Genomic DNA, 14200 nt, shown 5'->3' with positions numbered 1-14200 from the left:
TAGAGGTAAAAGTAGTATTAAAGTCAGACTCAGCAACTTTTTCTGCAAAGATAGTCATAACAGTCTGTCCCTATTTCTCTTATTCCCAGTGTACAGCACAAGGCTGGATTTTTCTTCTTCATGTACCCTGTATCTACTACAGAATCTTGTATTTAATGGACCTTTGGTACATATCATACTTAATGGGGGTCTTTATTAGAAGCCCTCCAACCTAAAGGCCATTCTCTTCAAGGAAGAGGGACAATTACATAAGCTTAAAAAAGTTATTGATACAAATTCAAATCCCTCCAACTTTGCAAAACTCAAAGACAAATCAGGAAACAGAGATAAGAGAGGAGAGAGGGCGAGGGAAAGAATAATTGGTGTGCACTCTCTGATCCTTTCATCTTCTAAAAACCAAGGAAGGAAGGAAGGAAGGGAGGGAGGGAGGGAGGGAGGGAGGGAGGAAGGGAGGGAGGGAGGGAGGGAAGGAATCTCCATAGCTTTGAAGAAGGGCAATTTTGAACTACAGTTGAAATCATGACAAGAACATTTTTCTCTCTCTATTCTATAATCTGGTGTCTGGCCCAAGTCCCCGTGTACTGATTAACAAGAGAAAAAACATTAGCTGTTCAATCTAGCTTAAATTTAATTCAGTCTGACAGCTTGGTGTATATATTTATGAATGGATTAAGTTTCTATTCGATAAAATAATGTTTGTTCATTCAGACTCACCCTTTCCCTGCTCCTGTCTTTGGGACTTGGAGAGAATATGATCTATGCAATCCCCTGGCCCGAAGAGGCACAAATCTTCCGCAATCCTCTTACGTTGTCAGAGCGCCATCTGCTGGACACTAGGCCACAGATCTTTTGCCATCTAAGTATCCTGCAGGACACCCTTCTGCATTGATAAGCATGGTAGCTCAGTCACTACAGAAAGGATTATACTGGCGGCAGGATCCCAAGTTTATTGCTACATCCCCCATTCTACAAATGGGTCCATCTGTCCATACCATTGTGCTGTCTAGTTTTATGTCAACTTGACACAAGCTAGAGTTATCTGAAAGGAGGGAACCTCAACTGAGAAAATGCCTCCATAATATCTTGCTGTATAGCATTCTCTTTATTAGTGATTGACAGGGAAGGACCCAGCCCATAGTGGGTGGGGCCATCCCTGGGCTAGTGATACTGAGTTCTATAAGACAGCAGGCTGAGAAAGCCACCAGAAGCAAGCCAGGAAGCAGCACACACCCCTCCCCCCAGTGCCTCTGTATCAGCTCCTGACTTTCCTCAGTGATAGACTGTTACCTGGAAGGGTAGGCTCAACTAAACCCTTTCCTCTCCATGTTGCTTTGGGTGTTTCATCACAGAAATAGTAACTCTAACTAGGACACCACCATATAGCTGAGTCAGCTCTGTTATGACAGGCCAATAATAGCATGTAACATAGTTATAGACATCTTTAAAGATCCTTATTAATAATATCATACTCAGAGAATAACCTTTATGGGTCAGAGACTACAAAGGGTATAGATATTTTCTTTTATATTTGTAACTAAAATATAGTGAAAGTAATATGCAAACTCTACATGCGCCATTCAGTGAGTTTGTGACAAGTCACACACTCCAGGACCATCCAGGCCAAGCAGTAGAGCATGACCAGTATCTCCAGGTTCTTATCCCATGCTCTCTTCTAATCACTTGTCCTTTGGAATTTAACACCATAGATCAGATCTGGTTTTAAACAGGCAATTGAATAATACAGTATCGTCCTTTGTACTTGACTTCCTTTACTGTATATTATGTTTGTGTTTAACCATGTTATTATATGAGGTCTGCACTAGTTCATCTGCATTGATATATAATTTTCCATTATATGATCTATATATTGATGTTTTGTATTGATTTTACCAATAATTAGCATTTGGGTTGTTTCCAACCTAGAAAAAAATGTCACAGATACTTTAAAAACTACTATCCTTCACTAAAGTTGGGCATATGTATAAATTATGCCTAGATCCTTGGACTGGATAATCAGTCATAGCTTCTTAGGCAAAGTAGTTCTGTCTGCAATCCCGTACTCTGTAGGCAGAGGTAGAAGGATTGCCAATTCAACGTCTCGAGTTTGAGACAAATCTGGATTCCAGAGTGAATCTTGGAGCAACCTGGATTCCAAAGTGGAAAGACCTTGTCTCAAAAGAAACAAACAGAATTTATTATCTTTTCTGGTGTGTCTGTTGGCCAATTTGCAAGGCAGTGAGGTAGCTCAAAAGATAAAGGTCCTTGCCCTGCAAGTCTGACGACTCAGATTCCACGGTGGAAGAACAGAACAGACTCTGGAACTTCGTCCTCCTACATCCACATCCATACCATAACATATGAGAGCCTGCCTTCAAAACAACACGCATACACACTCTTAATTTTAAAAGGTTATCTGTCTGACTCAAAGATTTCTAAAATGGGTCAGTAGGGAATAAAGGAAAAACCCACTTTCCAGTGGTGAAGAAATACATCAGCAAGGGTGAAAGAAAGGATTGAAAGCAAATCAGAGAGTTTACAAACAGTTCAATAGGCGACACTTTGGAATTGGAAATAGACCTGAGAGCCCTAGTTAATAATTTAGACTCAGCAATGAAAGGTCATGTACCACATAAAGGCACAACAATGAAATATTTGATATTGAGGTATGATGAAAGATAACAATAAGCCTAGCTAAATAAGATATTTTCTTTCAAATGAAAAATGAAAAGATAATTCTTCTAAGTAAAGATGAAATTATCAAGGGACACCAAAGAAATTTTTGTTTTTGTTTTTGTTTTTTTGAGAAAGGGTTTCTCTGTAGTTTTGGAGCCTGTCCTGGAACTCACTCTGTAGACCAGGGTGACCTCAAACTCAGAGATCCACCTGCCTTTACTTCCCAAGTGCTGGGATTAAAGGTGTGCGCCACCACCGCCCAGCTCGCCAAAGAAATTTTAAAATAATGTGTTTAAAAAAAACAGTAATGTTTAAGAGAGAAAGAGAAAAACAGAGTACTGGCTTGATGGTGGAGGCAAGAGAAAGAAGACCACGTGCATGAATCCGTTCCTTTCTGACCTTGAATGACCTTACAGTTTCAGCAATAGGCAGTTCACCTCACTAATAATACAGGGAAATGAAACAGGGAGGGGACAGAACACATGAAGTGCAAGCCAAATTAGAAACGGCTTGTCAGTGTTTCCAAAGTGAAACACCATGTGAGGGGTTATGGTGATCCCATCAAACACCGGTCCCTCTTTAGCTCTAGGCCACCTCAACTTCATATTGTGTATGACCAGAAACTTAATTTTCTAAAATCAATCTTAAATTTTACTTCTTTCCATTGAAAATGTATTGTTTTATTTGTTACTGCTGCCCTCAGTTTTCTAGTAACTCCAACTGCAACACATTCATTTTAAATAACCCCTAATAAGATCATTATTTTGTTAGACATTAGAGCTAGACTGTGTTTTCACCCAGTTCCTCCCATAAACCTGTTTCCAGAGAGCAGGAAGGATGTTGAGTTAGCATGGCAAATGGGAGAGAATACACACAGAGAAAATAATTTTGTCAAGTAAAAGCATTTACCTGCCCAGAGACCTGAGGTAGAACCAAATATAACATGGGGGGGGGGGGGGGCGGGGATCGATGAAAAGATTCCTAATGATATTCTGCTGTATTCATAGATCAGTGATTAATCTAGTCATCATCACAGAGGCTGCCTCTGGCAACTGATGAGAGCAGATGCAGAGACCCACCGGCAAACATTAGGCAGACAGAGAACCCAGTAAGACTCCATTGGCCCCTCCCCTTGGAGCCTCTGGAACCCCGGGAGAGCAAGGCCAGAATCAACTAAATAAGACTCGTAGGGGCTCACAGACCGAAGCAGCAATCATAGTATGGGTCGACTCTAGATCCTGCACATATATGTAAATGACCTGTTGGACTGGTGATCTTTTTTCTTGGCAGGGAGGTGCTGATAGTGAGAGTGGGGGCTGTTCCTGACTCTTGACTGGTCTTGAGATCCTTTTCCTCCTACTGGGTTGCCTCACCCAGCCTTGATGTGGGTTTGAGGGTTTGAGCCTCATCTTACTGTACCTTCTTGTGCAGTGTTTGATGTTCCTAGAAGAACTTTGTGGAGGGGGGGATTAGGGGAGAGGATGTTTGGGGTCTGGGAAGAGTGGAGGGAGGGGAAACTGTGGTCAGGATGTATTGAATGAGAGAAGAATAAATTTTTTAAATTTTAAGTATTTATCCATTAATTTAGCTTTTAGTACTAAATAGCTAACTTAAATTTTTATTTACGTCAATCAAATGTGAAATACCTGCGACTTTCACTAATGAAAACTGGGATTTAAAGTAACATTCTCAGAAAGCCAACAAACTAGCAACTCCTCAGGCAAGAGGGGTGCAACCCAGCGAGGCCCCACCCCTCAGACGCAGTTCTCCTCAGATACTCACTTTCCCAGAATGCTCCGCCCGGAACGGCCTATCGGCTGACGCAGCCCCAGAGGAACCCGCCAGAGGGCGCCGAGGTCCCCGGCTCGCCACCGAGCCGACCCTGAGGCCCGCCCAGCTCGCCGCCCTAGAATCGTCAGCACGCCTGCTCCTCCCTCGCGCAGACTGCCAGCTAGGCAGACTCAGATGCGCATGTGCAAACACGCCCGCCACGCGCCGAGCTACTGCGCAGGCGTCCTCTGAAAGTTGGCTCCGCCTCCTTCGCCGCCGTCGTTTTCCCCTTCCGGCCCCCTGAGAGGTGGGGCTAAGGTGGCAGCATGAGGCTGTCGCTCGCAGCCGCTATCTCCCATGGCCGCGTCTACCGCCGCTTGGGCCTCGGCCCCGAGTCTCGCATCCACCTGCTGCGGAACTTGCTCACGGGCCTGGTGCGCCACGAACGCATCGAGGCGTCATGGGCACGCGTGGACGAGATGAGAGGCTACGCGGAGAAGGTGAGAGCCGGGTCCAGCCCCAGAGGACCGCGCTGGCCGTGTGTGGGGAGTAGGGCCAGGCTGGCAACTGTCTCCACGGAAGGGAAGACACCCAACTGAGCACCTTCCTGTCGCACTGCAGGTGAAGGCTACTTAGGGTTGCGGAGTTAGGAGCGTCCTGAATTAGCTTAGCTAGTGGGATGGTTGGACTGAGATGGGTGACTCGGGTCTTGGACGTGTTGTATCGGTGATGTTTTGTTCTCAACAGCTCATCGACTATGCGAAGCTGGGAGACACCAACGAGCGAGCCATGCGCATGGCTGATTTCTGGCTCACTGTGAGTGTTCCCTGCCTACTGCTGGGGAAGGAATCCTTAGAGGACCGGGTGCCGGGCAGATTTAAGCCAAGCTGTTCGCTTATGTACTAGTGTCATGAGCTACCTTAGACGAATGTCTCCCTTATTTCAACTGGAAGACAATGTGCATCCGCACAACTACCTGTAAATGGTTCTGTGTAACTTGGTAGATGATTTTTCACAGGAAAGCCTGTGAAAATGGTTTGAACCCTACCTCTGGGAACAATTGAAAGTTAGATTGCCTCTGCAGTTGTGACTGTTTCCTTTTGATTAATTTTCCCTATCTAGGAGAAGGACTTGATCCCAAAGCTGTTTAAAGTACTAGCGCCTAGGTTCCAAGGTCAGAATGGGAGCTACACCAGAATGCTGCAGATCCCAAATCGGAAGGAGCAAGATCGGGCCAAGATGGCAGTGATTGAATATAAAGGGAACTGCCTCCCACCCCTGCCTTTGCGAAAGAGAGACAGCAACCTTACTCTCCTAAACCAGCTGCTACTGGGACTGCAGCAGGACCTGCGCCATAACCGGGAAGCAAGCCTCCACAGCTCCCACACAGTTCAAACACCAAAGACTTAACCGGGGCTGGAGAGTGCGAAGCTCTCAGAAATGTGTTCACAGACCGTGGAGCTCTTGTGATGTGTGAGAAATGGAAGTAGCTTTGTCAAGTAGAACGGTGGTATGGGGCCCAGACCTTGCTGGCTCATCGTCCTCTCTGCACAGTAGATAAATTTTTGATGTGAAAATATGAGATTGCTTTTCTTGTCCTAGGATTTCTGGAAAGTGAGAGGCATCCAGATGCTCAGCCACCTAAGATAGTAAATTCACAGCTTGTGTTTCTGAATCTTGGGTCCAGTTTTGCTTTTGGTGGGGAGGGGAAGTCTTGATGTCCAGGCTGCATCCAGCATACAGCAGTCCTGTCCCTGCCTCCCCAGTGCTGGGCCTTCGAATGCCACCACCACACAGGGCCAGTTGCTTATCTTTTTATTCTTCTGAGACAGGGTTTGCTCTGTGTGGACCTGGCTATCCTGAAACTCATTCTGTAGATCAGATTGGCCTGCCTCTGTGTTGTAATTGCTGGGATTAAAGGCATGTGCCACCAGTGTCTGACGACTTGGTTTGCTTATCTTAACACTTATTTCAATGGGCCCTGTATCTCTTGATTCCAAACTAGCTCCTGTGATGACTATGGTTGATACCCAGTTTAGAGACCTACCCCTTGGGATTTCTCTTTTTTGTTTGGGGTATGAGTATCTGCATGCGTGCTTCCATTCCAGAAGAGGGCATCAGATATCAGACCCCATTAGAGTTGGTTGTGAGCAACCAGGTGGTTTCTGGGAATTGAACTCAGTACCTCTGGAAGAGCAACCAATGCCCTTAACCACTGAACCATCTCTCCAGCCTAGCGCCTTTTGTTTGGTTTTTATGCTCTAAGTTATGGTGTATTTTGGTCTTATTCACCACACACACACACACACACCGTCGTTCTGTCTTGTTCCTCTTCACCTAGTCCCCCTTCCACTTTCATGTGTGTGTGTTCCAGTGAGTTTCATTAGGCCTGCTTACAGGAGCGTGGGTATCTTACCAATGGCTATTCTGCTGAAGGAAAGTTCCCTCCCTTAGTAGCCTATAGATGTACAGGAAGGGGGAAGCCGCCTGAGTCTCTTCCCCCTCATTGACAGTATTTTGACAGCCTACCATGAGAGATTGCTTCCTGATAAGTAGCAGTGAGACCTCTGTAAGGGAAGCTTTAAATAACCTGGTACCCCTAAAACGGAAGGGAGATACCGCAAGCATTGTTTTTTGTCAAGGTCACACGTTCCATTGATGTGTTTCCCTCAACCTCTGAATGGGTCTTGAATGTAGACTGAAATAGATGTACCGCCACCCTGCACATAGATAGAGGTGTAGGCAGCTGACAGGATGTTGACCTTCAGAGGATAAGTTCCTTCCTCTTGGTGGAGGGTGTGAAGAGGAAGGTGATGGAGAGTGAAGCATTAGAAAGTTTAAGCCTGCTGGGGATTTCCTGGAAGCTTTTGTTGTCGGAAGTGAACCTCTGTGGGAACCCAGAAAGAGGAAATCCGGTTTCAGAATAGCTGGGTCATGGGAGAAACAGAGCTTGTTTATATCCACTGAGTACTATGGATATAATCCATCCTGGCTGCCATTCTGTAGATGCAGAACTTGACTGGGGAGTCTCAGGAAGATCCTGAAGGTCTCCTGACCTGAGCACTTGGTCAGCGCCTGAGGTAGAAAGAAGGTGGAGGGTCACTGCTGATGCAGAAGGAGGCAGCTCAGTGAAGAGCTGTTCTGGCACTGTTTCCCTTGCAGCTGCTGAGACTAATTCACCTGGTCCCAGCACAGTTCTCCCTCTTCTGCTTACACCTTTTATGCGCATCCACTCCAGGTAGACTTGTTCTCTGAAAAGCCCTTAAGCCAAATCTTTTTTTTTTTTTTAAACACTGCCTGGCCCATTAGTTTTAGCCTCTTTACCCATTTCTAATAATCTATGTAGCACCACGAGGTGCGCTTACCAGGAAAGAGTCAGCATGTCTGACCTGGCTTAAGCCAAATCTTGAAGTTAGCAGCAGGTGAATTGTGACAGGGCTCGCAACGACTTTCAACCCCCAGAAATATGTTCATTTGGAGCCTTAATATTTCCCTAAACTTTTTATACTTTATTGGGGAGGGGAAACGTATTATCACACTGCAGATGGAGACCAGACAACAGCTTTCCCAAGTGAGTTATTCCAGCCTGCGGTTCCTAAGTATCAAAGTCAGAACATCACTTAATGGCAACTGCCTTCACCTGCTGAGCCATCTCTGTCCCCTTCACACGTACTTACTAAGTGTCTTCCAGTCCCCAGCATCACCTTACACACTAGAGTATGCAGGCTTGAGAATGTTTGCAATAAATCTGGCCCCAGCCAAATAGGAAGTATCTGCCATCAAGGAGCTCATAATGGTATGGGACACTGAATCCTTAATAATCTGGCCAAAAAAAAAATTTGAAAGAGTCTCTATGTTGAGTTCCAGTTCTTTAAGGTAATGTGCCTCACCCACCTAAAAAAAAAAAAAAGTAACATTTACTAAAACATTAGCACTATGAACCCAACCTGTGTTTTTTTTAAGCCAGTAACCATTTTCTGTATCTTCAGTAGAGTCATGTCCTACTTTATCTCCTTTCACAAGGCTTCCCTCATGGGAAGCCCCAGACATACGGCTGTAGTGATGGGATCCTGATCATTTTAGTGACCTGGTGGGTCTCTGGTAGCACATTTTCTATGGGACAGAACCAGATTCCTTATTCTGCCTACTGACCGGTCATCTGCTTGCTGTTCAACCTACCTGGTGCCTCTGATAGCATGCAGACCTTTGGGTGGTTTCCCTGGCAAAGTCTCCTCCCTTCAGTTTTTGGTCCCTACCACCCAGAGACTCCACTTTTACCTACAAATCTGTACACAAGTGTTCGGGTGGCTCTGACCACCCCAATCCTAAATTCATTTGTCAAACAGATAGGTCTGCGGTGTTCCTGCCATGCACTGAAACTACCACCTTGAATTACAGTTCCCTGTAGTGCTGGGCGTTAGGCTGAAGACAAGACTGAGAATGGCAGGTTAAAAACAAAGTGCTCCCAAACTGTAATCCTAGTTATAATTAATTTTTTGTTGATTATTGCCTTTTGAGACTGGAGTTTCTTTTAATTGCTACCAAAAGCAATCTAAAACACCAAGCTTTGTACCACTAAAATAGTGTTCTTACCCCCCCCCCAAAATGTTTTACTAGGACTCAGATGCAAAAAAAAAAAAACATTTGCATCAGAACACAGTGGTCAAGAATGTATATAAATTAGATAGGGGCTGAAGACATGGCTCGGCAGTTAGGAGCACTGACTGCTCTTCCAGAGGACCTGAGTTCAGTTCCCAGTACACACATGGTAGCTCTCAGCCATAAGTTCAGTTCCAGATCTGATACCCTCACACAGATATAAATGAAGGCAAAGCACCAGTGCCCATAGAATAAAAAGATTTCTGTTTGAAAAAGAAAGATAGTTACATATCCCCACAAGACATTATCCTTTACAAATATGTACCACTTTCTAACAGCACTGCTTCCGGGGTTGAGGCAAATATTCGGTGGCTAAAGTGCCCACCTTTCAAGCATGAGCCCCAGTTTAGACCACAAACCACAAAAAGCCAGGAAGACAGGTTACTGGGTAAAGGTGCTTGCTGCCAGCCTGATAACCTCAATTTGATCCCTAGAACCCATATAATAGAAAACTGACTCCCACAGCACTACCCACACATGCCTTGGCACACGTACCAGTGATAGAAATATTTTTGAAGGGGCAGGGGGAGCCAAGTGTTATGGTATACCCTGTTATCCCAGTGCCGGAGGTGCTGAGCACAGACATGCAGATTGTAGAAGCTTGCTGGCCAGCCAGCAAAGCAAAGCATAAATTCTAGGCTAAGGAAGAAATCCTGTCTCAAAAAAATCTGAAGTTGACTTTTGGGCTCCACACACTTGTGCACACACGCAATGCTGATCCCAGTTCCCTTTTACAAACTAGTAATGAATTACATACAACCTGCCTTTACTGGACTCAGCCTTTCAGTGCCTTTGCTGGATAAAGTCCAGACATTACATTGACAGTTCTGCTACAGCCGGGTCCAGCCACATCTCAACCCCACCATATTCTAATCTGAGGTTTACAAAACAACTGTTCTCTGTGTGGAGATGCTAAACTACACTGTTGACTATTTAAAAAGAAAAAAAACGTTTCCTTCCTCTCCAGGGACTTAAATGCTGGTGGTGATTGTCAAGAATGTAAACATATGTCTAATTAATTTCCCACACGTTCCATGTTCTAATTTCCTGGAATATTTTTAACCAAGCCACAGACAGAAAACATCTATACGTTTCTGCACTAGCAAACATGGAAATGATGCTTCTTTTACGATATAGTCTCTAAATTCCTCAAGCAAAGCTCAACATTATTACAGTGGTCCAAACTCTTCACTTGATCTTTTAACCACATGGACCACCGCCCATACTGTATATTAGATCTGGAACTGACTTATCCTCAAACTCAAAGTTTGGATCCAGGATTAGGGTGGAGCTCTGTGGTAATGTGTACTTAGCATTCAAGAAGTCCTGAGTTCAAATGCCAGAACCAAAAAAAGAAAAAGAAAGAAGAGATTAAGGCCACCCCATTTCCTCTACCCCTTAGGCACTGACAGTCACAGCCTATTCTTTTGCCCTTGTTTTGACTTTTTTGTTTTAATTAAGATAATTTTAATTAAAATAATACACCTCAAAATCCCTGAGCAATACTCTAAAATACAGTTAAACATTTTGCTGGCATATAGTGATTCCTCCCATGAGAGCAAAGACTTTCCAGAAGTTTCTACATAATTTTACATTGTCCCCCCTTCCCCATTTTTAGAAGTACTAACTGAAAGGAGGACACTGGAGTACAGAGGTAAGAGGGCTAGCATACGGTCATCTTTTTGTTTGCTCATTTAATGTCATTAGCGTGTGTGAGAGATGTATATGCATGTGCCATGACACACATGTAGAGGTCAGAGGCAACTTTGTGGAGTCAATTCTTTCCTTCCATCTTTCTGTGGGTTTGGGCGATCAAACTCAAGGTGTCAGACTGATGACCAGTGATGATACTGTTGCTGAGACAAGAGCTCTCTGTGTAGCCCAGGCTAGCCCCCAGAGTGAGTGCTGAGATTATATATGTACTTCCCCACACCCAGATAGATTAGTGATGTTTAACAATTTTTTATATGCTTCTTGGCTATTTGTTTGTCCTTGAAATGACTTCTGCCCTTGTTTTAGTCAAGCTATTTTGTTTTGTTTGTTATGTGAGGTCCCTTAATTTTAAAATTTAGTCCCTTATCAGGTACATGGATGGCGAATATCCTCTGCCTCCAGCAGGCTACCTTTTCATGTTGTGATTGCTCTTTTTATATTTAGAAACCTTTTGGTTCAATATCATCCAGTTGACTTATTTTTTTTTCTATTCTTTGATGTTTCGGCCAAAATTTATTAGCAAGGTCAATATGGAGAAGTTTATCCTTGTGTTTTCTTCTAGGGCCCTCGTCCTTCTGGGACTTTCATTTACCTTTAATACCTTTAATTTTCTGCTAATTTTGTGTAGGGCTCAGAATTTAGCACAGGGGCGAGCATGTGTCTAACAAGTATGAGTTCCCAGTTTTCATTCCTCACAACAGAAGGGTGGGGGATGACAAAACCAAGTTAGTTGATTTTGAGTCTGGTATAAAACAAGGGTTCTGGTTTTTATTTTTTTTCTTAGCCTTGAGGATATATGGTTTCCCAACAACATTTATTGAAGAGACTTTCCTTTCCCCATTGTACACTCCTAGCAAATTTGACAAAAATTTGTTCAAAAGAAAAACCTATACATACATGCATTTATTTCTGGGCTCTCTATCCTGGGCCATGGGCTTATATCTCTGTTACTATGCTAACACACCACTATTTAGTTGCTATAGCTTTGTAATATAGCCTGGGACGATGATGCCTCTAGATTTTTCTTTCTGACATTATTTTGGCTATATGGCATCTTTTTGTGGTTATAAAATGTATCTTCGTTTTTCTATTTCTGTAAAAAAAAAAGCCATTGGTATTCTGATTGGGATTGCAATCAAAGTTCAATAATTTTAATTCTTTCAGTCCATGAACACAAGACACTATTCCACTTCTCAATGCCATTTTCAATGTCTTTTATCAGTGCTAGGTTTTAATTACATATCTTTTATATCCTTAATTATATTTATTCCTGTGTATTTTAGGCTGGGGATTGGACCCAGGCTCTTTCACATACTAGGCAAATGCACTAGCCCTGAACAACATCTCTAACCCTGATATTACTACAAACAGAATTATTTCCTTAACTTTATTTTCCAGTGGTCCAATTTCACACTGTACAACTTTTATCATAGTGACTGAATAATTCTATTATTTAGAATCCATCACTAAATAGTGAGTTCCTCAAGGGCAGAAAACACATCTAATTCATTTCTCCCGCCACCCAGTAAAGAACATGAGACAAAGTTGACATCAAGTGTCTATTGAGTGAGTCGATGTGTTTTACAGACTTCTTAAACTTGGATCTAGAGTTTCTCCTTAATAACGCCTCCCTTCCCCTGTTTCCTCCTACTTCATCAGAAAAAAAGAACTTCCTGCAAAGCTGATTCCCCACTGTTCACCCTGGGTAATGTCTGCACCCTGAAGCTCCCATCTGTACGCTCTTAAGGCATGGGCACAGTGCAGCTGTCCTCCGACTCCTCAGCATAAACTTAGTGCTTCAGTCCAAGATGCTTTCATCTTACAAGTGGTCTGTGTGCTTACATTTTGAGGAAAGGAGTTTAAACTTTTCTGAGATTTTGCATTCTTCTCCACAATGTGTCTGTTCAATATAAAAATAACATTTTAGTTCTTACGAGTTATATGTTATATATTACACACAACACACACAAACTGTCTTTCAAAATAGGCTTTGTTTACACTGTAGCTCCACATATATCTTGGTAATCCACTATTTATCCAGTATGAGAACACACCATTAGAGGGGTTTTACTGGTATTCATTTCAAGATGAAAATACAAAACCGGTCCCTCATGATGATACTGAAAGCTTAATGACATTGCCCTGGCTTCATTTCTGAGAATTTTTCTTTACAATGATTTCCAAAAACTTTTCTAAAGTTTTCTTTTCCTTTTATCCCACAAAGAATGAAAGAGGGAAAAGAGTTCAATTTTGTACTTGCTGACTTTGAGATGCCTGGGACCATCTGGAGCTGGAGAATGAGGTCTTTGCTGGGAGAACAGATTTGGGAGTTGTCAGCAATTAAAGCTAAGGAAATGGATGGGGTGACTCAGAGTACACATGCAGAAGGAAAGGAGGCTGAGGTCAGACACTGGGAGGACAGACAGTATACAGAACCTACAGAGACTGAGAGAAGGCACAAAAAGGAGGCTGAGGTCAGACATTGGGAGGACAGACAGTTTACAGAACCTACGGAGACTGAGAGAAGGCACAAAAAGGAGGCTGAGGTCAGACATTGGGAGGACAGACAGTATACAGAACCTACAGAGACTGAGAGAAGGCACAAAAAGGAGGCTGAGGTCAGACATTGGGAGGACAGACAGTATACAGAACCTACGGAGACTGAGAGAAGGCACAAAAAGGAGGCTGAGGTCAGACATTGGGAGGACAGACAGTTTACAGAACCTGCGGAGACTGAGAAAAGGCACAAAAAGAAGCCTTCAAGATTCCTCACAGCACGGAACACAGTCACACTGTTTACTCAAAATATTGCTGAATAAATTTATCAAACATAATCCTTCAAACCACTGATACGGTAGAGCATGCAGAGATAAACCTTCAAAGGTCCAATGACTTATTTAAATAAAAGGACACCTCATAAACAAAGAAGGACAACATAGTCACACAGTTATGTCAAAGTGGTTGCACATGAGGCACACTGAAGGAGCAAGAAAGAAGGAGGTCAAAGTGGAACCCAGAAGAAATAATTCAAGTGCTGGATCTCAGTATGCCTTCATTAAGAGTGGGGAAGAGGCAGGTATGGTGGAACACACCTTTGATCCCAGCACTCAGGGAGGCAGAAGCAGGCGGATTGCTTACATATTCCAGGCCAGCCTGGTCTATTCAAGTTCCACGTAGTCAAGGGTATAGTAAGACTCTATCCAGAACAAAACAAAAAAACAGAATGGGGAAGAAAAAAAATCAAAATTCCAGGCAACTAGATCTGCAGGTTATAAAGGCACTGAATTATGAAACAACATAGAATGGTTTGGAAATTCCAAATAAGTGACTTTATACAGCTGGGATTTTATGCTTCAGGAAAAAGGGCAGGAAGTGAAGCAGGAAA

General features: G+C 43.3%; 1 protein-coding gene across 1 annotated transcript; it reads left to right on the top strand.

Annotated features, from left to right (window-relative positions):
• Positions 1-4729: 4729 nt before the first annotated feature.
• Mrpl17 (mitochondrial ribosomal protein L17) lies at positions 4730-6384 on the top strand. Its single transcript, XM_075971795.1, has 3 exons — positions 4730-4943; positions 5191-5259; positions 5566-6384. The coding sequence occupies exons 1-3, from the start codon at positions 4770-4772 to the stop codon at positions 5851-5853; spliced, it is 531 nt and encodes a 176-aa protein (XP_075827910.1). The 5' UTR covers positions 4730-4769; the 3' UTR covers positions 5854-6384.
• The last annotated feature ends 7816 nt before the right edge of the window (positions 6385-14200 follow it).

The sequence above is a fragment of the Microtus pennsylvanicus genome, chromosome 5 (genome assembly GCF_037038515.1).
Source record: "Microtus pennsylvanicus isolate mMicPen1 chromosome 5, mMicPen1.hap1, whole genome shotgun sequence".
Taxonomy (NCBI): domain Eukaryota; kingdom Metazoa; phylum Chordata; class Mammalia; order Rodentia; family Cricetidae; genus Microtus; species Microtus pennsylvanicus.
The sequence above is the reverse complement of the archived record's forward strand: the minus strand, read 5'-3'. Positions and strand labels throughout refer to the sequence as shown.